The sequence below is a fragment of the Citrus sinensis genome, chromosome 7, assembly GCF_022201045.2.
Source record: "Citrus sinensis cultivar Valencia sweet orange chromosome 7, DVS_A1.0, whole genome shotgun sequence".
NCBI classification, from domain to species: domain Eukaryota; kingdom Viridiplantae; phylum Streptophyta; class Magnoliopsida; order Sapindales; family Rutaceae; genus Citrus; species Citrus sinensis.
This window is the reverse complement of record NC_068562.1, coordinates 7,401,310-7,424,136: the sequence shown is the minus strand read 5'-3', so window position 1 is coordinate 7,424,136 and position 22,827 is coordinate 7,401,310. Positions and strand designations below refer to the sequence as shown.

Below are 22,827 nucleotides of genomic sequence, written 5' to 3'. Positions count from 1 at the left end.
TCAACTACATGGATAGAGATAAAGATTCGTATATTAAACTTGAAGGACAATAGCATATTAATGCCCTTACGTTAACCCTGTCTAAACATATATAATTTATCGGAGTTTTGAACGTCGATTATATGAAACACATCTAACTGTCTATTTTTAAAACGACGGGATTTAGTTATTCGTATGTTTACCTTCAAAGAGCTGGATGTCTTTTACTCTGAATTTAATTTTTTGTATCGCACCTAAAAATATTTGATCACTGTGTTTCTTATTTGAGTGCACAAATTAGTTGTATTAGTTATTTTATTAGAGCCGTATTTGTTTTCTATTATATGATTGATGGAGTTTTAATTTATAAGTAAACTCCATAGGTAATATATGGCTTCACACAACATTAGTCAGCTCAATCCATAAAATAAATTTTTATATTTTAAAATATTTTTGGATCCTAGCCATATGGAAGATTCTTTGGAGTTGGAACCAATAAAATCAACAAAACTATTGGAATTGAGTGGCTGCGCGATTTTCAGAAGCGTATAAGCAAAGCAACAGAAACCCACGTTCCAACTCATGCATAAAGTTCGCTTGCACGTTTTGGAAACACACGGATCGGATATCAATGTGATGTGCCAGCAAATCAATTTCATCCTCCTCTGAAAACGTGGCACGCAACACATTATTTTAAAGACCCAATTCTATAAATAAAAAAAAGGCAAATAAATTAAAAGAGCTTCTCTTTAGAGACAGAGAATAATGTTGTTTTAAGAGAAATTGAATCTACGTATAATAAACACGCACTTAGCTTTTTTCGTTTTTTTTTTTTGGGGGGGGGGGGAAGCAAGTCATGTGAAAATTATAATTAAGGTTGGCAATGAGACGAGATGAGATGAGATTTACAAATTTCACTCTCATCTCGTATAAGTAAGTGAGATAAAAAAAAATCTTAATCTCATCTTTAAATTTTTTTATAGAATAAAAATATATCTCAATTCCGTCCCAAATGGGATCTCCATTTCGAAAAAAATTGTCATCCCTAACTATAATAAATAAGATTATTTGTTATTTTAAGTTTTATTAATATATTCAAGTGTGAATCTAGCTACTGGTTAGTTTAATGGTCGGCACTTTTTCGCGTCACTCATAAAATAAATGGTTCGAGTTGATTGCCCCACAAATAGTCTCTAAAGCTTTTGATTTATGCTTGTAAGTGCATTGAGAGTTAATTATGATACATATTTTGTAATAACTAACAAATCGAATGTCAATGAAAATTACTCAATAAAATAACGATAATATATATAAAGCTACTACAGCTCCTATCATCACCAGCACTCATGAAATACTTCTCAGTTGATATGATTAAGAAATCATTAAAATTTTGGATTAAATTTACTATGTATAATACAGTGTTAGCTCGTTTTTAGTGATTAATAATAACAACAACAACAATAATAATAATAATAATAATAATAATAATAATAATAAAACTAAAAAATAAGTAAGATATTTCAAAAGGAATCGGTAGCAAAATAATGTGGACTTTGACGGCAAAAAACGACGCCACCTAAAATAGCGGAGGCCGAGCAAGCAGACCGGGTCGGCGAAGAAAAGTAAGCACGTGCACCGACCGTGACAGAAGCTGGCCCTGACTCCTGAGTGCGAGTGTGACCGCATACAAAACAAACACCGGCACCTAACCAGCCGTCATTCATGAACACGTGTACGACGCACGCGCTGACCACGTGGCGGTGGTCTTCGCTTGGAACACGCCACGTGCTACGAACATCGTTCACGAAACTGTGAATTTAACATTAAAAGACAAATAAAAGAATCGGAGGAATTTGGGTGCGTAATGCGTACTTATCGTGGTGACATGCGCGTTCTAGAGGTTCAAAGAGAAGCTGACGTGGAAATATCACTGTCTCTACACTTAAATGTCTAAAATACCCCCCCGTTATTATCATTATTCATACTAGTTCTTCATTTAAAATTTGCGCCCCGTATTATTCCGATTCCCACACCGAATTACCCAATGCAAACCATTAACGTCACATATTTTTAATTATAACTTAAAATTTTTTAATTATTCTGATTTATTGATTTTTATTTGCACCCACCAACTATTATCAAGTCACCTAAAATTTATTAGGATTAATTTTTAATAAATATAACTTAATTTTTTTTATTATTGTCAAATACTTTTAATTAAAAAATAAAATTTTAACACATGAAAATATTATCCATACATTCTCTTAATAATATAGGTATTAGCAAATTATTAATTTATTTACCTAAAGAGGATTGTTATTAGATATATTGGGTAGTGTGTGAGTATTTTATTCAGTCACGAACATCAATGATTATGTGCATGACGAGATCATCACAACCATAACGAAAATTAGAAAAAGGAGGATGATGATTTTTGATGAAAGATTAAGTGGAATCCTCATCCTTAAAAATGATTAGATTCATCCAAGAAATCAAAAATATCAATTGGTGGACCCTACCCAACTTGCATGCACTTAAAGCCGGTGATTACATCATTTTGGTCACTGAAGCGGCTGCTTTTGCTTAAATCAGAATCTTTGCACTGCAGAAATTGTAGATTATCGTATCAGTTATATAATTAATAAATAATATTATAATTTATGTATATTTATTTTACGTAACATTACATATACCAATTAATTATATTATTTTTAATTTATTCTAAAATTTCTCCCATGTATTAATATACAATCATTAATTAAAGGAATAGATTATCATTCTTTTCATTGTGAAATCAATATATATTATTTATTCTCTATTATTTTTATGATATTTAAATCAATTTTAACATAAAAATAAAAGAAAAGGGACATAAATAAATTATTTGTTTGATAATTTTTTATATAATTATTATAAGAAAAATATTTGAAAAATTAAAAAATTATTAATTTTTTATTCATACTTAAAAGTATAGTTATTATTTTAAATACTTAAATTTTTAATTTTAATTTTTTATATTTAATATTTAATTTATAATAAATATGAATAAAAATATATTAAAAAATAAAGATAATACTATAAACTTATACAACTAAAAGTTTAATAGCTATTATAAAATAGAGAAAGTAATTGAAATATATATATTAATTTTAATTAAAAAATGACAATATCCCTTAATTAAATAAGCCCCAATAATGCCATGATCATTCTCAACAAAATGATTAAGAAATCAAGATTCAAAGAGGATAAGTTCAAAAACAAATTATCATCGTTTGTCAATTTTTCAATGTCTTAGAAGGCACACAATATACTGTAAAAAAACCAATCCTCCCGAGGGGATTACTACTCACGGCCAATTAACAATTTTTCTTTGCATTGGCTACTATAATTTTTTTTAACAATAATTAATGACATATGTACTATTAGTCTACATATCTCAGGTGCAAGAAAATAAAACAATTTAAGAATTAATCCTTTAATTAATAATTAAAATTATATTTTCTTTAATTTTTGTACGTATATCATTACTAAACAAATGTAAAATATTGCCAATGGGCCCATAGCCAATTGGCACGCCAATACCCTCAACAATCTTGACTTCCTTGCATAATGGAGGTTAATAGGCTCCACACATTGGGGTCGAATCGATTTTCTTTCAATATTAATAATGAGGGTAAGTTCTCTCTCTAACTCTAAGTGAGGATTACCATTCAGACTGCCAATGGGCCCATAGCCAATTGGCACGTCAACACCCTCAACAATCTTGACTTCCCTGTATAATAAGAGTTAATGGGCTCCACACATTGGGATAGAATCGATTTTCTTTCAATATTAATAATGAGGGTAAGTTCTCTCTTTAACTTTAAGTGAGGATTGCCATTCAGACTTATTATAATAAGATTATTAAGGAGAATCCGACTGATTTTGGATTGTAAATATCAATAGCGCTTTGATTGTAATATATAAAAAAACAAATGTAAAATATTAAAGTTGTTAATTACATCATTTGAAAGACGTAAACATACTTATCAAAAAGTGAAAGACTTAAAAATATAATTGTCTAACCAATTAGAAAAGATGAATAAATAAGGTCAATACACTGTAGAATACAACTAATCTGTCCACGCTATCCAAGGATAGCACTGTAATTTAACTGTTTCTTTCGGGGGCAACTGGGCCACTGGCCAAATAAGATTCAGCGAGAAAGAGAGAGAAAATTTCTTAGACAATCAAGCAGAAAGGAGGAAACTCGCTTCTGCAAAATCCAACCATTGTTTGACTTTCCCTCTTTGACAAATTCAGAGTTAGTTTATGTAAATTCTATGTAATTCTATTCTTTTTATCGACAATTGTCCATAAAATCTGTAAATACAGCATCTTTCAAATTAAACATTAACCCCTTTCCCGAATCTTTCATTTCTACTGTAAAATCACCTCAAATTTCAAAATTTTTGGGATCTTAAGCCCACTAAGGTGGAAGCAATTAGTGGGTGCGTATCAAAATCAAATCTTGATTAACGTTTTTCACGATCTGGGTTCTCGTTGGAATCTGAAACTGATATTGGAAAAAAAAAATTCTTAATTTTTTTGATTTGTTGTGATGACCGGCATGGCGGTACCAACAATAGCGCTGTATGCGAGTCCACCGAGTAGTGTGTGTTCGGCGACGCACCAGATCAACGCCCACACAACGTATGATTTTGATCTGAACTCGAGATCTTCAGCATCAACCTCATCAACGGCTGCGGCGCCTTCATCACAGAAACAGACAATCGGAGGGCTGTCGTGCCTATTCTCTTCGAGTTCGGAGATGGGCTCTTACAGAAGTGAAGAATTGAAAGAGCTGAGCAGTTCTTTTGGTTATGCTTATTCACCGAGTAAGCTTTGTGGGTCATCTTCTTCTCTGAAGAGGGACCAAAGTCCGGTCTCTGTGTTTCAGGGTCCGGTTTCGTGTAGTGGTAATGGTTCATATTCTTATTCTAGAAGTAGTCCTCCAATTAGAACTGCAAGAGAAAAGGCTGACGTGAATGTAAATTTTCATACTTTTTTTAAAGGTTCTAGTGGTTTGTTCAATGGATTTGTGAGGAATGCATTAGGGTCTTGTGTAGACTATGATTCTTCGAGTTTTCGAGTTCATAACGGTGATGCTGGTTTGAATGTGGGTTCATCTGCGGCATTGATTGATGAATTAACGTTTAATATGGAGGATAACATTGTAGAGGGTAATTTAGAGACTTATGCTAAGGAATTCCTTGCTAATGCACAATTGAAGCATAAAATCTTTCGTGAAGATTTTGTTATCAAGGCCTTTTATGAGGCTGAAAGGGCACATAGAGGGCAGGTAAAAAGAAAAGAAAATGTATATATAGAGAAATTGGTTTAAATTTTGATTGGATTTCATTGTTTGGAACTTTTGGTGATGTTGGCTGGGAATTTTTTTGTGTTTGTTGGTTGTAGATGCGGGCAAGTGGCGATCCATATTTGCTGCATTGCGTAGAAACTGCCATGTTGTTAGCCGCCATTGGTGCTAACTCCACAGTTGTTGCTGCGGGTCTCTTGCATGACACGTTGGATGATGCTTTTTTGAGCTATGACTATATTTTTAGGACATTTGGAGCTGGAGTTGCTGATTTGGTTGAAGGGGTAAGATAAAGGAATTTTTATTAGCATAAAATGATATGGAATCTTAGGACAAAGGCTTTTTCATCCAATGCTTAGGGCTATATTTTGTTGTTCGTGCATAAACTTTTTTCATGGATCATTCAATTGCTAATATACAAAGTTGATTTGCCCCTTGTAATGTTTTATTGTTTACCTTTAAAAGAGTAAGTTACGTGCAATGCTTTTAGGATTTGTGTATTTGATTTTTAAAGTAGCTGCGTTGAAATATATGTTAGCACAATATTGTAGATGCATTAATTAGTTAGGGAATATAAATTGTTGATGCTGATGTTGAGATAAAGTATTGAATGTTGATGCTGTTGCATGCATATGCTGGTTTCTAGTATTGCAGCACACTGTGAATCCAGAGTTGCATTAATTTCAGAAAGAGCTTGGATAATTAAAAGAATTTAATTTAGTACTTTGTGCCATTTACTAGGTCTCAAAGCTTAGTCAATTGAGTAAGCTTGCACGTGAGAACAATACGGCAAGCAAAACAGTTGAAGCAGATCGGCTACACACCATGTTCCTCGCCATGGCAGATGCTAGGGCTGTTCTTATCAAATTAGCTGATCGACTACACAACATGATGACCCTCGATGCTCTGCCTTTGTGCAAACAACAGAGGTTTGCTAAGGAGACATTGGAGATATTTGTCCCTTTGGCTAATCGTTTGGGAATCTCTACCTGGAAGGTGCAGCTAGAAAACCTATGCTTCAAGCATCTTAACCCAGATCAGCACACAGAACTGTCCTCTAAGCTTGTAGAATGTTTTGATGAGGCGATGATCACTTCTGCAATAGAGAAATTAGAGCAAGCTCTTAAGGATAAAAACATCTCCTTCCTTGATCTATGTGGGCGGCATAAAAGCTTGTACAGCATTCACTGCAAAATGTTGAAGTATGTTCTCCCGTCTCTCCCTAATCTTATTCGTGAAAGTTTTGTCACTGAATATTCCTCTCTCTCACATGCCTGTTTTCAGAAGTTTCAACTCTTAACAATTCATGGAATTGGGCACATTTTGTGGAAAATCCTCTGCTTGCATTATCTGAGTGTAATTATTCAACTTGTACCAGTATGTCTAAGCCATGGATCCCAATTTGATGAATAATTGGTTCAAGTAGTTTAAAGTAGCATGATTCTTAGCATACTAATGCTTTTGTCTGTCTTGAAATTCAGATTTTGTGATGTTTTCATATTTGGGAATGTAGTTTAAATGCACTTATAAGAGAAGTAACAGAACGGCATGCTCTGATCTGTCAGAATTTTGATAATATTCAAACTTGTGCAGAAAGAAGCTGACCATGGATGAAATCCATGATATCCATGGTCTTCGTTTAATTGTTGAAAATGAGGAAGACTGCTACCAAGCACTGAGAGTTGTTCATCAGTTGTGGGCTGAAGTACCTGGAAAGATGAAGGATTACATAACCCGGCCCAAGTTCAACGGGTACATTTTCTCTCAAGTGGTGTTATCTTACGAACGCAATATTCTACTGTTCTAACTCTAGGTTTGTTTTATAGGTATCAGTCGCTTCACACAGTGGTGACAGGTGAAGGTCTGGTTCCACTTGAAGTTCAAATCCGAACAAAAGAGATGCATTTGCAGGCTGAGTTTGGGTTTGCTGCTCATTGGAGATACAAAGAAGGTGATTGCCAGCATTCTTCTTTTGTGCTTCAGATGGTTGAGTGGGCTAGATGGGTTCTTACCTGGCAGTGTGAGGCAATGAGCAAAGATCGTTCTTGTGTTGGCAATGGTGACTCCATCAAGCCACCATGCACGTTTCCCTCACATGCTGATGATTGCCCATTTTCTTATAAGCCTCAGTGCAGCCATGATGGACCTGTCTTTGTCATCATGATTGAGAATGATAAGGTAAGCTTCAAATATCATTTCCAATGCTATGTATCCATGAAATGGAAATACATGTGTAGTTTCAGTGATTGTTGATCCCTTGCCCCACCATCGTTCTTGCCAATAATTGAGCCAGTTGGGTGTATGATATTTGGGATTATCTAGATCCGTTATTCTAGTGCATGCCTGATTATGTTTGGCTTTTGAATGTTGCAGATGTCAGTGCAGGAGTTTCCTACAAACTCCACAGTAATGGATTTGCTGGAAAGAGCCGGACGGGGAAGCTCAAGATGGTCGCCGTATGGGTTCCCTCTGAAGGAAGAATTGAGGCCAAGGCTGAACCACAAGGCAGTAGGTGATCCCAGATGTAAGTTGAAGATGGGTGATGTGGTAGAGCTCACTCCAGCTATACCTGACAAATCTTTAACGGAATACAGAGAGGAGATCCAGCGGATGTATGAGCGAGGCCTGGCAGTATCAAACACAGGACCTGCTGTCACCAGCATGGTTGGCTCCAGGAGTTGACCCTCATTTCATTGTTGCTTTTACAGTGTACCACTTAGCAAATAAGTGAAAATTGGTTTCTTTGTATATACGTGTTAATCTGTACAGAACTGCTATATGGTTCTTTTATGAAGAAACTATGTCTAACTGGTTTCAACATGACAATATGCTAAGAATTTGATTCCGGAATTTCTGCCGAGAATGAAACTACCGTTACCATATGACTCCGGTGTTCCTTTACTCCATTTTATTGTGACCTGATGAAATTCGTGCCTGGGTATCACTAACTCAATTCGTTACCATAGGCATAAGCTTGTGAAAAAATATTGTAAGTTATCGAGGGCATGGATACTCCCTCCTCGAAAAAGGAAAAAGAATAAAAGGGTTGGGGTTTGGTGGTGGATTCAAGTACGGCTCCATCTTGTCTGCAAACAGTCAATTCTTTATTCCGACAACAGAGTTTAATTTTGAGTTTCTCCAAATATGAATTAAGGAGGAGAAAGGATTCAGATACACACCAAAATCCTTCCTATAATGGAAGCAAGTAGAGATGACCAAGACACATTTTAAACAAGGCTGAATAGAAGTTAACACGGCTAAGAGAAATTTTCAGATAACTACAATGATACAGTACACATCAGCATAACAGTACACTTCGTTGGTAGTACACGTCTACTCCTACTGGCCTCACAAAACGGGGTATCAATGAGATTGTCTCAAAAAGTCACCGCATGGAGGCCTCACTTTGTACGTTTAGCAATGGGAAATGATACCCTCTGAGGGGTTTGTTGTGGCAAATCTGTCACCTGTTCTTGAGATACACTGAGCTCGGTACTCTCTTCATCTTCCTCCATCTCTTCGGCTTCCCGAGCAGATTGCTTCTTTGGAAGCGACAGTTGGTAGTTAGGGCTAATCAATGTGTCCTGCTCAGGTGGAAGTGGGATACCAGGCGCTGATATTGACTTTGGCAAGGGAATCTTGTTCCTGTTCTTAGCCAACTCTAGTAGCACCTGATTGACGGTCAGAGTAAAGGAGTTACATATCTTGTATAAACAAGGAAGGAAAAGCAGAAGTGCATTTAAGCTCATGATATGCAACAAGCAATAAAATCTCTGCTATTCTAAGCATAGTTTGGAAGAACAAGACAAGAGGGAAGGCGGGGGGGGGGGGAACCATCAATCAATTCAATCCCATTAAAATCAGGGACAATTGCAAACCAAAACAAATGCTGAGACAAAAGAAAACAGAAAAAAGATATCATAATCAGCATTAATTCTCTTCATATTCGTATTTTGTACTCTTAAGAACAAGTTCCCACAGACAGACTAAGGTTAACACACTAACGTACCTCTCTTGCAGGGGGTTGTGAGAAGCTGGAATTGACTTTTGACTGGACGGCAAGCTTGATATCGTCACAATCAATGGTAGTTTTGCCAGCATGCTCTGAATAGACCTGTGCATCCGTCAGTACATCAACAACGTATCGGTACCACACTTCCAGGAACTGGTGTATGACTCGAGGCTCATATTCCTCCACCCCCATTGATTTCAGCAGCGATTTTACAATCTTTGCATCTCTTGGCAAGTCCTCGTCTCCCTCCGCCATTTCCTCACCTGGATCCTACTAGACCGACACCAGAACCCTAACATTAAAGACGCATTCTATGATAACAATAATCATACCCTAATCCTCGCACAGCATTATCATCACTTGCATTTTGGGACAAAAAAATAAAAAAAAAAATAAAAATCCATGCTTTATAAAGCAATTGTATTGAAAAGATGTGCTGGACAGTAGACACTAGTTAGTATCAATTTGCTTCCCACAAACAAATCACCAAGCAGAAGTGTGAAAATTTACGAGGATGCTGTAAATTTTCATCTAAACTAGTAGCAAATTGCAAAAGAACATATACGACGTCGGATCCTTCTGCAGATGCCATAATAAAACAAACATCAATCGAGAGACTCACCCTTCTGGTGTAAAGTGTAAACAATCGTGGCAAATCCACACCGTCGTCGGCTCCTCTCTCTTCTCTCTCTCGTCTCTTGCCCGCCAAGCTTAATATCCTTGTCTATCTTTCTCTACTATTTCACGAGGGGAAGAGAGGGCTGGAATGTTTGGGCCGTAAGGACCAATGGGCCTTTGGCCCAATAACGTAATTCATGAAAACCAGTTGAAAAATATAATGAAATAGAGGAGAAAATAATAATTGAATTACTGCCGATCCTTTCATTATTTGATACTCAAACGTAACGTATACAATAGAGAGAGATCCAAAATGGGAAAAAGGTTACAATACATACACGAACACTAGCTACCAGCAAATTTTATATGTTGTGTTTTCAATTTTGTGAGATGTCTCATCTCCAAAAGAAATGCTGGACAGAATCTTGCCAGGAAAGCACAAGCATGAGCATGACCAAAATCCCAGCGAGTCCCCATGACGAACCCCCAATTCTGAGCACCCAGGAAGGATCGGGAGATGGAAAAACTGATCCTCTCTCCATTGAAGAAGAAGAAGTAGTAGTTTTGATGGCAATTATAAGGACAGCTAGAACCATGGGAAGAACAAAGCTAGAGTTCCAATATTTTGTCTCATTATGAAATATTGTATGGTGGTGATAACGATGATCGTTTTTTATTGTCACATAGAGTGGCGACAAAACTATAGCTGATACCAAAGCCAACCCCATGGCGACTGCTCTTTGTGATGATGAGTTTTGGCCTGCGTAGTTGTATGCATTAGCAGCCATTGAAAGAAAGAAGTGAATTAATTAAATTAACTCTCTCAATCCTGCAGGACTACTATATATAAGAAAACCAACTTGGTGGTGTGGAGAAAATTGATGGGGGGGAAATGGGGAGTTTTATAGGAGGAAGAAGAGAGAACAAGTGAAGGAATCTAGTTGTAAAGCTCGTGATTTGATGACAAAAGTGGTGGAGTCATCATAGACATAGCCGTCCAAAAAGTGAAAAAGGAGATGAGTTATTTGGAGAAGAAGGCAAGAGAAAGGTGAGAAAGCATAGGTAAATGAAGAAAAGGATTGGAATTCTTTGGAAGTAAGGTATCTTTAATTTGGTGTGTTCATACATGTCTACAAGGCACTGCTAGCTGGAATCACTTTTGTGAGATACAAACATACATACATCCGTACATATACTGCCTCATTGCGTGGCCTGTGTCTTCTTGTGCTTGAAAGTATATGTTTGTAAATGCATGTTGGTTTGTTCGCAAAACAAAAAGTATATAAGTGTATTATTATTATTATTATCCGTATGATATACACAAGAAAGTAAGTGAAAAATACGCATTATAGCTTATATCCGTTAAGTTTTGGTATGCATATTTATATATACATATACTTACGCCTAATACATGAGAGCTCATTTATATAATTCGTGTACTGTATTATCATAAAGAGAGTCTTCCATGCTCCTTGGAGCACCATATAAGTCACTAACAACAGGAGTTTCATTTTTCCATTCTTTCTTCACCAATGGTTTCTCTCTCATTCCATCTTAAATTGTCACCAAAATCATGTGCTGGCAGCAAGAATAATAATTTCATTTTTTGTTTTGGCAGAGGGAGAAATGAAACATTTGGGTTCCCTTATAAATTGTTTCTACTACTTGAGTGAGTCTCTCATATTATGTTTAATATCTCATTTAATACTTAATCTTTTGTTAATTATTTGTCTAACATTTTTTCCTTTTTTTTTTAACAAACTTGATCTCACTCTCTCTAAAATTATATAAACTTTTCGAGAATATACAACTAACTATACCGATCTTAAAAGCTCATGACCTAATTTCTTTTTGAGTAAATTTTATTAACGTGATTGATAGTTAATAAATTAAAAAGTAAAAATAATTAAATTTTAATTATATATTAACACTAAAATACAGGTGTTACAAAATTTATAAAAAATTAAGAGAGCTCAGATCAAAAGAAAAATCCTAATTTTAAAACAAAAAAAAAAAAACATGTCGCGGTTGTAATAATGATTAATTGACTATTAATTGATCAGCTTATTTTGCTGACCCCTCCTGACATTTTATGGATATTAAATTGTCAATTTGTTATTATTTTGTTTTTGGCAGTTTCTAAAGACGTACAGGAACCTATTTAATGACAGCTTTTTCTGTAGGTAACAGTCTTAATCTCTTAATTATCTTTCAAGCTCAATTATTTGTAATTTGACAATAGGGATGGCAATGGGCACCGCCCGCAGCGGGTTTGCCATTACTAAACCCAAACCTGCATAAAATTTAAAATACCAAACCCACCCGCAACCCGCAGCGGGTTTTAATTTTTTTAAAAAAACCCACCCGCAGCGGGTTTTAACAATTACCAAACCTGCAATGGTATCCGGCGGATTTTTTGCGGGTTTCCGTATTTAAAATCACAAATATTTAATATATAAATTTATAATAATAACCTCAAGTTCCATATAACATATTCAATTTTATATTTAAACAATGTAAATGAAAAATTAAAATTTCCACATCAATTCAACACAAATTCTCAAATTTAAGTATAAATTATACAAATCTATTTAAAAAACACAAACTAATATCTAAAAATAATAATTACATTTCATATTATCATTTAAAACAAGATCAAAGAGAATATATTTATTTTATTCACCACCATAAGCACCCATCTAACACAATGCCTAAAATAATAATTAAGATTAATATTTTCAAATACTAATTCGAAGGGAAATGCCTTTAGTTTTCTTTAGGTTATGACTTTAGAATAAGAGATGAGCCATATACACACATACACAACTTTGAGCCTTTTGCTATTTGGTAATTTGATTAATTACATTATTTTCTTTATATATTTTTATATTTAAATTAAATTAAAAATATTTGAAAAAAATTATTGCGGGTTTGGTGGATATCCATGCGGGTATCCACCGGGTATAAGGTTAATACCAAACCCACCCGCATCCATATGCGAGTTTTAATTTATAATACTAAACCCGCCCGCAACGGATAAAATTACCCGCAACGGGCGGGTTTTGGCGGGTGGGTTTGGGCGGGTTTGCGGGTTTGCGGGTACAATTGCCATCCCTATTTGACAACTAAGTCATTGTCGATAGAATATTAGAATCTAATCTTACATATTTAAAAAAAAAAAATTAAACATGAGATAAATCTCGTCACTATAATTATATGAATTTTGATTTTTAGTACACTTTGAATGTATTATAAATAGATTGTAATATAAATTTAAAAATGAAAAACCAAGACATTTTTTTTTTCCTTGGTTATCAAATCGAGTGTTACTGCTATTCAAGAAACTACGATTACTGTCCATATCAAATCCCAAATACAATCAATCTACAGTTAATTCAATTAATCTCTATCTGTCTCCTTGTCTGTTTTAACAACATTATTCTATAATTATATTGCATTTGCATCAGATCCATTGGGTTTCTATTCATCAAAATTCAGGTCAAAATTACACAAAGCATCCCTTCAGTAAATTGAATCTGATGATCAATTAACGGAAAAAAAATAAAATAAAATTCTCCATGGACTCAAAAAAAATTTGGCACTTCTTCTCCTTCTACTTTTCCACAATACAGATAGTTTTCCGATACCTTTTTCTCATCATTCAGAATTTAAGTCGATTTCCCAAGCACCCTTTTATCCGAAACGCCATCTCCGATTTGTTTCATGCTCCGGTTATCGTCACATTCATGGATACAATGCTGCTGCTGTATTTCCATCTCTGCAATCTCTCTCCATGCACCGTTGATATAGATGATCAAACCACAATTCATTTTTTCACCCCAAATCACAGAAAATTCAAAAAGCCAAATCTGGTCATAATCCATGGCTACGGCGGAACGTCACGCTGGCAATTTGTACATCAGGTCCGTCCATTATCGAACAGATTTAATCTGTACGTACCCGATTTAATATTTTTTGGAAAGTCATATTCTGCTGGGGCTGACAGGACTGAAGTTTTCCAAGCAAAGTGTTTGGTTGAAGGGTTAAAAAGATTGGGAGTGGGCAGGTTCTCGGTTTACGGTATTAGCTACGGTGGGATCGTGGCGTATCATATGGCCGAGATGAATCCTCTGGAAATAGACAAGGTTGTGATTGTGAGCAGTGCTATCGGCTACACCGAGGAACAAAAGGAAAGGCAGCTGACGAGAATTGGTAGAAGGATCTCAGGATTTCTGGTTCCTGAAAGCCCACAAGATCTACGGTTCCTAGTGAGTTTATCAATGTACCGTAATGATTTCCTTAAATGGGTCCCCGACTTTTTCTTTCGTCAGTTCATCAATGTGAGTTCATTTTAATCCGATTTAACCACAATCCATAATTCACAAAGTGTTATTTGAAAGTATTTTGAGTCCAATCAAAACCCTTAACCCATGATTAAAAATTTTCAATTAGGCGATGTATAAAACTCACAGGAAGGAGCGGTTGGAGATGATAGAGCACCTGCTTACTAAAGATGCAGATCCAAACGTTCCCATTTTAACTCAGGTAAAAGCTTTCTCTTATGAACTTCGAGCAGAATAACTTATTAAATGTAATTTTGTATCACGAAACAACTCAAGACTGTTTATTGTGTTTGAGCTAAGTGCTTCTCTATACAAAGGACTTTTTGAGTAAAAGCCTCTGTAGTTGCTAGCTCGTGAAGAACACCCAATTGCTTTCTAATCGATCTACTTAAAAGACCTTTTCACTGTGTAACTAAACATTACAATCAAAACACGCGAAGTCTTTTTTAATTTATTTGATGATACAAAAGCGCTGGCTGGCTATTCATTCCATCAAAATCATTGTTTATGACCTTATGCATAAATCTACCTCACTAGTTACTAATTAACATTTCGCTTGGGGTGAAGGAAACACTGATAATTTGGGGAGATCAAGACAAAGTCTTTCCATTAGAATTTGCCCATCAGCTGCACAGGTGTATATATAACAATTAATTTGTTGTCTTCCATCATTTCAATTGTCACCTTAAGATTTATTACCAGTTTTGAATTATATATATATATATATATCTTGACAATTTTTGATGAATAATATTTCAGGCACTTGGGATCAAAATCAAAGTTGGTGATCCTCAAGAACACAGGCCATGCTGTAAATATGGAATCACCTTGTGAACTCAATATTCTGATAAAGACATTTGTTTTCCGTCATTCCTATCATATGCTTGAAGTCTAATATTTTGTCAACATATATAGGCTTCAAATGGATTGTTGTTCATTCAAACATTTATATAATCTAGCAGTAGTAGTAGTAGTAGTGATATGATTTCAACAAATGAATTTTTAGATGGTCCGTCGATTGGCTATGATTTAGGGTTAATTTGTAAATAGTAATTAAGTTTTTAATATTGTTCTTAAGATCGATTAGTCCTTGTTTGTACACAAACAAACTCAAAATGAGTCAACTAATTGCAAAATCAACAAGGGTTATACTTATACAAGAGAGGGGAAAAAAAAAGGGAAAGGAAATAGTAAGACGCACATGCACGACAAGTCGTATAAAGTAAAAATTACAAACGACAATTACTTCAAAATAATACCACGTGGACGGTATGTCGTGGAAAAGAAATACAGATAAACACATCGATCGGCAATCCAAAGAGGCAAAACCAAAATAAACGACAAACATACTAAATATGTCCGTCGGTTATTAAGATTAAGAAAAATTAGTGCTAGTCGCCGACACGTCGTCCCGTAACCCTTGCTGTCGCTGAATGAATATTGAATATCCTCTGTGAACTCTCTCTCTCCATTCAAAGCCTAAATTCTCGCTTTCTTCTTTTTTCGCGATAAAATGTTAAAAACCTTCTTCTCTCACGTTGCAAGCACGAGCACCAGCGCGACTCTCGTTAGGTGCTACTCGCGCGTCCTAAACCAGATGTGAAGAGTGAATTTACCAAAAATGTCCTTGCTCGAGCAACACCTAGCTTCGCTCTACCAGCTGGCGGTCTCCTTCGACGGCGCCGTTTTGGGCGTAGCCCTCGCATACACCGCCGTGCGTTCATTCCTAGACTTCCGCTACACATCCAACGCTCTAGGAAAAGTCCGGAACGCTCCGCAGCTCAAAGTCTCCGATCTTCGAGCTCTGTTGGACGAAAAGCAATCGCAGCCGTCCGATCAAGAGCAGAATAGCCGTCTCGTTATCGTGCGGGGCCAAGTGGAAGCGAAATCAGCTGTCGATGGAATAAACTGGAAGACCTTGATGTACAGTAACGATATATTGGTTTCTGAGAGCGGAGACAAAGCTGTTATTCTTGAACAAAGAAAAGCTGTATGTATTTTTTAATATTCAGAAATTTTAGTTGTTACGCACCTTCGAGATAAAATTACTTATTTTTTTTCTTTTGCTTTATCGTTATTGATTTATTTATTTTATTTTGTTTTGTTTATCTCTTGTAAGTTTGGTTCCTGTGTCAACTAGGGGTCTAAATAATGGAACCTATAAATAAGGTTGTTGAGTAGGAGAAGATGTCAAGAATGCTTATGTAATTTCTGAAGTTTAATAACAGAGGTTATCCCCCATGAATTTTCTTATTTCTTCTTTCCTAGTTCTTTACCATTAGTCAGTCTGTTGAGTTTTTGTGAAATTAGAGCTCTTAGAAATTGTATGATTGTGGAAAATTTGATTTTTTTTTTTTTATATAGAAATTAGAGCTGTTAGAAATTGTATGAATTGCAGAAAATTTGATTTTTTTCTCCCTAAAATAGAGGGGTTTTTGTGTATAATTGTGGATGAAGATTGAATATTGAGAATAGAATATGAATTTTGAAATGCACGCTGGGGGTTTGTTTGGTATTGATGTGCTGCTAGTGAATGGAATCACTGGCTGTCCAGTGAAAAATGGGTGCATATTTTGTAAACATTAGTTGTCAAAATTAAGCAGAAGCCCCATGATTATAAGCTTATCTTTGATTTTTAGGGAACCATGGTGGTAGGGAAGCAATTGAATTAGGAATTTTTTGCTTTTCTTTTGGGTGTTATTTTTGTATTTGCATCTATTAATACATATATCATGTATATTAAACATGCTTTTATTTGTTTCTGATGAAGTCCATATATTGATAACTTTCTTCTGAAGGAATAATGTGCATGTACTTCATTGCTTAAAGTTTTTCTTGTTACAAGATATCGTGGGAACTTATTTGGATGCTTTTTGGGTATAATCTCTCTGAGAAATTTTATGTATAGGACTAGGGGAGCCGATAGGCAGCTGGCTAGCATTTTCTGGATCACTTCAATGTTTTTCCTTTTGGGTCAAATCTTGATTAAGTGGATATCCTCGTGCTATAAATGCACTTTACTTGTACTTTATGTAGGAAAGAATCCAATTATTAATATTCCAAGATTAAGCAACCCCGTTAAGGAGTGAAGTTGAAGTTTTTACTATATTTTGCATGGTTATTTGTTAATTTATAGATAGCAATTTGCTGATTTCCTGGTTTATATGCTTGAAGTTTCTATATAACGAATGGAGGGACCTTTTTGGATGGACTCCTGATATACGTGCCATCTTTGGAAGATCTTTGAAAACAAGCGAACCATCCTCCTTAAGAACGGTAAAATGAATAACTCATCTCATGTAATTTTAAATGGATATTTTTCTGTTTAAATTATTTTTAGCTTGAGAAATGCAATAGAAGCAATCAAGCAAAATAATACTTGTTTTCAGTGTTGACATAAATAAATATGTTCAGTTTAATAGGCATCCATTTTAATATATATTTTTTTTGGTTGATTTCACAGGTTCCTTTTATTCTTGTTGAAGGTGATCGGTGGCCACAGTCTGATTATATTATTGTGAACATGGATGGCTCTAGACAGCCTTTACCTCTTACAACAGCTTATCAACGGCTGGAACTTGCTAATGTTTCTCCCTTTACATTTCTTCAGGCAATGTTTGGTCTAAAATGCCCTGTAAGTTTAGAAGTTGAATAGCCTTGATGTCTTTCAGGTGCTCTTTTTTGTTACAAATGTATGAAACCATGTTTTCTTTGTTTTTAAAAGATTGGTGTGCTCGCTGAGGAGAAAATTCTTCCATTAGGGAAGGATATCAGTGCTGTTGGTATTTGCAGTTTCAAAAATGGAATTCCCGAGATCAAGTCGTGCAAGGATCTACCCTACTTTCTGTAAGAAGATTTCTCAAACCGCCTCAGTTTTGTTGTGTAGTTTGAAATGCAAAATTTTGTAGCATTTGAATAATTTTGAACCTAAAGACAGATGAAGACTTTGTTGGGTTTCTGAAAGGCCATTGGCCGGTCAGGTGTCCTGGGGCGTAGACCATCTTTAGGGGATTAATTTGTGTTTTGGTCTTTTGCAGAAGCGAGAAGACTAAGGATCTGATGGTGGTAGATCTTGTGAACAGAAGTAAAATACTCTTTTGGAGTGGTATTGTGCTTGGTTCACTATCAATTGGTATCCTTGGATATGCTATTGTCAGGTACATTAGTTTTAACATAAAAGAGTGTCTTTTCTTTTTCCTATTAAAATAAATAAATAAACATAAAAGAGTTACCTTCTCTATTCCATCACATATTGCAAATACACTTGTTAATTCAAATTGGACAGATCAGATCTGAATTTACTCTTATGAGCTTGTATTGATTCTTGCTGATTTAGTTTTGGGGGGAAAAAATGTCTGTAGGAACTGGAATAGATGGAAAGATAGGCAACAGAGAATGTCTCGGCAACTAACCGAAGCACCTAGTGATGATGCTGACTCTCAGATAGGTTCTGATGAAGATGTAGCTGGGGATATTCCAGATGGGCAGCTATGTGTAGTCTGCTTGACAAGGCGCAGAATCTCAGCTTTTAATCCATGCGGCCATCTAGTTTGTTGTCGCCGATGTGCTATATCTGTTGAACGTGAAGCATCACCAAAGTGCCCTGTTTGTCGCATGACAGTTCGGAGTTCAATGCGGATATATTTTTCTTGAGCATTGAAATTTAGGGGTTGGTGCTTTTTGTTTGTGGTTGGGAATTTGCATTCCTCAAAGATACACTCATGGATTAGTCATTGGGTGATTTTTGTGAATCCTAGTAAATATTTTTGTACATTTTGAGAACGAGAAAGCAATAGCGAATGTAAAAGATCGTACGTTTATAGCTTTATCCTTTTCATAACTGTAGATACAAGGGGAAAAAAAAAATTAACATAAAGTAGTATTTGGCATTCTAACTGTCTTCTACTTTCACATCCAACTTCCACAATGAACAAAAAGAAACAGGCTGCCCTTTCCACCATAACTCAATGCACCCATCTCTCTCGTCAACTCTCGTCTCCCAGCTATTGTCGTACTTCCTCAACAGAGCTCTGCCTCCATCGATGGCATCCTCGCCAAAAACTTCTCCAACAAACCCAACTCCTCTCATTCTATCACACCATTTGTCTTTCCCTTCGTTCATCTCTGCCCTATTCGTCAAAGCCTTTGCTGCCTCTCCTTCCATTACCCTCCTTTCTTCGCTCTCCCGGCCTTTAAACGCTGCGCTTGTTGAGTCCAAAAATCTCCATAAGTACTCCACTCGACGTGCAAAACCTGTTGCAAAGTCTCCACAGTTGCCACAGCTGCAATCCATATTGTTTTCACTGAGTATCACTCCTTTCGGCTCCAAACTTTTCAACACCCTCAAGAATTCTGTTCTTTCATCTGGGGTGCTGTGATTCAAGTGATGCAGTCTAAATTGTGTGCAAACTATTAAGGTTTCCTCCGGATATGTGCTGACCATTTGCGCACTTAGATCCTGTAAAGGGTGGCTTTCTAGTCTATTGATTTGTAAATTTATGTTCATAGACTTGGCAAAACCAAGAAGTTGCAAGGAATAATTGTCACCCGGGGGACCAACTGAAAAGGGGGTCTCTTCGTTTTGATCATTTTCAGCCGTTGGAGCAATGATTGTCAGGCGAACAAGAGGAGGAGGACCGCCCGATCTTCGAGTCAAGGCCTCAAGAAGCGTAGGCCATTGCACTCCGTGAGAGACCCCAATATCAAGAATGTGAAGATTCTGCACCTGATTGTGTCGATCTTGAGCAAGGATTTGGAGGATGGACGAGTTTGCAATGTTGTTGGGAAAGGCAAACCAAGGGCTCTTGTCATAGAAATTGAGCAAAGATTTCTGGAAGAATCTTGGTTCCGTAGAAGAAAAGGTTAAAGGGCCTGTTGAGGTGGTTGTGGTAGAGGAAGACGATAAGGAGGATAGATGGTGTGTCAAGGCTCGGAGCCCATGAGCCGCTAGCCGGTGGTTGGCATCTCCGGTTGGTGAGGCAAGCTCATGGAGGACATACAGCAGGTGTTGCACGCGTGTCAGGTTGCCGGCTGTGATAGCTGCGGCACAAGGATTAAGCAACTGCTCTGCCCATCTTCCTTCCTTGCTATTACCGTTATTGCCGTTATTTCCTGTAGACTTGTTTGTGTTTTTCTTGTTACCAACCGACCTTTTAACGATGACCCCTTCTTCATTGCCTTCTTCAGTTTCACTAATCCGACGTCCCTGATTCTTCCTCTGGTGATGACTTTGAGATGATCTCGTACGAGGGTCATCGGCGTTTCTCCGTTTTTTTGATGAATCAGCCGGTGCTGGAGGACCAGGAACAACAGAATCAGTAGGGCGTACACTAATGGTACTGACATTAACGGTGGCTTCTGTGTTGTTCACAGGAGCAGCAGCACTACTAGCGCCAGTGTTGCCAATGAGCTGTTCTGGGGCCATATCTTGACCTTGATTCCACCATTGATAGTCATCGATCCCATTAGCGTTGTACGGGTCATCCAAGAACGATGGAAGGAACGATACCGACTCTTCCAACCAATCTAATATGTGATCTGCGGTGGGGTTTGGTTCTGGTTCTTCAATAATGGTCATTGTTCTTGAGGAGAAGGAGCTAGCTAGGACAGGAGAGAGCCGAAAAATTATTGGTATCAAGGTGTTTGATAGTTTTGACCAAAAGAGTGTGATGATGATGATGAAGCATATAGATCACGGAGTTTTGTTTGTTGATCAGAGGGTGTTGAAATAATAATGGCAAGAGGGCATTGGTGCAACGTTAATTTTGAGCAAATGGGCCAAGGCAGGGAATATTGTAAGAATTTGTGTGCTGTTTATTTGGAGGATCTGATGTATTTATTGAGAATGAAGTTCTGTCTTTTGCTCCTTATGGTTATTAACTTATTATCTTGTTCAAGTTTGTATGTCATGGTGGTTGAGTTCAACTTTCTTTGAAAATGAGAGGATTGTGATGTTTTTTGAATGGGTTGAATTTTGAATTGTCAAGAGACGGCAAACTCTTCATTTCTCTATACTAATAAACTATTTGAAGTCCCTGTTCGTTTCTGCCTTGTGCCTTTGGGACCTCAATGTCACCAAATTTTAGTACTATATCATGACTTTTGGATTAGTAATACTATATTATTAGTACTATGATTTGGAATAAACTCTTGGTTAATGAATGAGTTCATTCATTTAGTTTTCTATTTTAAAAATAAACAGAAAGAACTTGCAGGTTTCTGATACACAAATTTTTCAATACGAATCCTAAAACCATGTGGTAGAGGTATTAATTGATCATGTTTTATTATTTAATACAATAATAATAAAAACCATAACCACATTATAAATAGGGTGAAAATCCAATAATCCTCATAAATAAAAAATAATTTAAAAAAAATGGTATGTGCACTGTGAATGATGGATCTACTTATCTAAAACAAAAACAAAAAAAAAATTGTAATTTTTTTTAAATTTTTTAATTGATTTATAATGTTCAGGAATTCTTAGCGCCGATTTGGTATAGCTTATTTAATGGTCATAAGTGTTTATTTAATCCCATAAACTCTTATCATATTTTTTTTTGTTATTGTTTGATTGTTTTTCTAACAGAGCTGTTGAATCTTAAATAAGCTATTTTGCCTCTATTAGTAAAAACTTAAATTTTCGGCTTTTGGGAGTGAGGTTGAAATTTATTTTCAAATGTTAAAATATTTAAAATATTCTCTACTTATTTGACAATTTTATTTTATTTTTTTCATAACATAACTTTAAAAAACTTATCAATAAAAAACCAAGCCACATACTTGACAACTCTTGTTGTCCTATTTTATTGTTGTTCATATATATATATTTTTAAAAAAGGTCAGCGTTGAGAAAGATTTATGTTTTGCAATAAAATATTATAGTTTATACCAACTTTACAATGTTTCAATTTATAGAAATAAGTAAAGAGTATTGCTACCTTATTAAAAATTGGTTCGCAAAACTTTTTGATTCAATTATGAGAAAAGATCCAATTGTGTTTTATTTATTTAATTTTTTTTTTCAATTTACACACTCTAATAATCAACCGCACACAAACACAAATTAAATAATGTGATGTAATAATGAAGAGTAATAAAAGGAACTTTTCTTTTAAGTTTTTTATGCTAGTGTGAAAAGCGAAAAATACAAGAAGGGATGATCTAGTCTTTTCATATAATTTGTCGAGGTAACTTTCCAAAAGTTAAGAGAAACAATTATGCCATGATTTCTGGGAATAAATTCTAACTGCCCCACAACTCTTTAGATAAAAAGAATTTCATCAACTTTGATTGTTACAGAAGAAATGAAGTGACGCAAAAGTGAAGCAATAAATGTATTATTCAACAAGCTTAATAAGCTGTGTCTTAGCTTAGCCTAAGATCAAATCAAACTTACAGTGTATGTGCTATATATATACGCCACCACTAACTAGAGCATATGTCCAACGACAAAATCGAAAGATCCATGATCACTAACTAGAGCATATATCCAACGACAAAATCGAAAATTC

General features: G+C 35.7%; 5 protein-coding genes across 8 annotated transcripts; 3 read left to right on the top strand and 2 right to left on the bottom strand.

Moving 5' to 3' along the window:
* The first annotated feature begins 4,073 nt into the window (after positions 1-4,073).
* On the top strand, positions 4,074-8,220 carry LOC102624714 (probable GTP diphosphokinase RSH2, chloroplastic). Its single transcript, XM_006465850.3, has 6 exons — positions 4,074-5,320; positions 5,437-5,622; positions 6,080-6,540; positions 6,932-7,090; positions 7,165-7,516; positions 7,712-8,220. Exons 1-6 carry the CDS (start codon positions 4,580-4,582, stop codon positions 8,018-8,020), a joined length of 2,208 nt encoding a protein of 735 aa, XP_006465913.2. The 5' UTR covers positions 4,074-4,579; the 3' UTR covers positions 8,021-8,220.
* A 343-nt stretch (positions 8,221-8,563) lies between these two features.
* On the bottom strand, positions 8,564-10,138 carry LOC102625004 (transcription initiation factor TFIID subunit 9). Of its 2 annotated transcripts, none has more exons than XM_006465851.4 (3): positions 9,973-10,138; positions 9,348-9,620; positions 8,564-9,009 (listed from the first exon to the last, which is right to left on the bottom strand). In XM_006465851.4, exons 2-3 carry the CDS (start codon positions 9,603-9,605, stop codon positions 8,740-8,742), a joined length of 528 nt encoding a protein of 175 aa, XP_006465914.2. In that variant the 5' UTR covers positions 9,606-9,620; positions 9,973-10,138; the 3' UTR covers positions 8,564-8,739. The 2 variants fall into 2 exon arrangements, with proteins under 2 accessions (XP_006465914.2, XP_006465915.2); XM_006465852.4 differs by having other exon boundaries at positions 9,348-9,623; positions 9,973-10,134.
* Positions 10,139-13,394: 3,256 nt separating this feature from the next.
* Positions 13,395-15,323, top strand: LOC102625660 (uncharacterized). Of its 3 annotated transcripts, XM_006465856.4 has the most exons (5): positions 13,709-13,891; positions 13,975-14,308; positions 14,421-14,513; positions 14,879-14,946; positions 15,071-15,323. In XM_006465856.4, exons 1-5 carry the CDS (start codon positions 13,851-13,853, stop codon positions 15,204-15,206), a joined length of 672 nt encoding a protein of 223 aa, XP_006465919.2. In that variant the 5' UTR covers positions 13,709-13,850; the 3' UTR covers positions 15,207-15,323. The 3 variants fall into 3 exon arrangements, with proteins under 3 accessions (XP_006465918.2, XP_006465917.2, XP_006465919.2); XM_006465854.4 differs by having other exon boundaries at positions 13,401-14,308; XM_006465855.4 differs by lacking the exon at positions 14,879-14,946 and having other exon boundaries at positions 13,395-14,308; positions 15,071-15,289.
* Positions 15,324-15,683: 360 nt separating this feature from the next.
* On the top strand, positions 15,684-19,137 carry LOC102626340 (E3 ubiquitin-protein ligase SPL2). The gene is made up of 6 exons (XM_006465857.2): positions 15,684-16,301; positions 17,486-17,587; positions 17,775-17,945; positions 18,036-18,157; positions 18,349-18,468; positions 18,673-19,137. Exons 1-6 carry the CDS (start codon positions 15,933-15,935, stop codon positions 18,962-18,964), a joined length of 1,176 nt encoding a protein of 391 aa, XP_006465920.2. The 5' UTR covers positions 15,684-15,932; the 3' UTR covers positions 18,965-19,137.
* Positions 19,105-21,152, bottom strand: LOC102626640 (protein NODULATION SIGNALING PATHWAY 1). Its single transcript, XM_006465858.4, has one exon. It carries the CDS (start codon positions 20,886-20,888, stop codon positions 19,203-19,205), a length of 1,686 nt encoding a protein of 561 aa, XP_006465921.2. The 5' UTR covers positions 20,889-21,152; the 3' UTR covers positions 19,105-19,202.
* Between the last annotated feature and the right edge of the window lie 1,675 nt (positions 21,153-22,827).

Coding starts and splice junctions, on each gene's coding strand:
- LOC102626640 (XM_006465858.4), bottom strand. CDS start 20,888: ATGACCATTATTGAAGAACCAGAACCAAACCCCACCGCAGATCACATA.
- LOC102624714 (XM_006465850.3), top strand. CDS start 4,580: ATGACCGGCATGGCGGTACCAACAATAGCGCTGTATGCGAGTCCACCG. Junction 6,541..6,931: donor ATTCACTGCAAAATGTTGAA/GTATGTTCTCCC, acceptor AAACTTGTGCAG/AAAGAAGCTGACCATGGATG. Junction 7,517..7,711: donor TCATGATTGAGAATGATAAG/GTAAGCTTCAAA, acceptor TGAATGTTGCAG/ATGTCAGTGCAGGAGTTTCC.
- LOC102625004 (XM_006465851.4), bottom strand. CDS start 9,605: ATGGCGGAGGGAGACGAGGACTTGCCAAGAGATGCAAAGATTGTAAAA. Junction 9,010..9,347: donor CACAACCCCCTGCAAGAGAG/GTACGTTAGTGT, acceptor ACCGTCAATCAG/GTGCTACTAGAGTTGGCTAA.
- LOC102625660 (XM_006465854.4), top strand. CDS start 13,547: ATGGACTCAAAAAAAATTTGGCACTTCTTCTCCTTCTACTTTTCCACA. Junction 14,309..14,420: donor TCTTTCGTCAGTTCATCAAT/GTGAGTTCATTT, acceptor ATTTTCAATTAG/GCGATGTATAAAACTCACAG. Junction 14,514..14,878: donor ACGTTCCCATTTTAACTCAG/GTAAAAGCTTTC, acceptor CTTGGGGTGAAG/GAAACACTGATAATTTGGGG.
- LOC102626340 (XM_006465857.2), top strand. CDS start 15,933: ATGTCCTTGCTCGAGCAACACCTAGCTTCGCTCTACCAGCTGGCGGTC. Junction 17,588..17,774: donor AACCATCCTCCTTAAGAACG/GTAAAATGAATA, acceptor TTGATTTCACAG/GTTCCTTTTATTCTTGTTGA. Junction 18,158..18,348: donor AAGGATCTACCCTACTTTCT/GTAAGAAGATTT, acceptor GGTCTTTTGCAG/AAGCGAGAAGACTAAGGATC.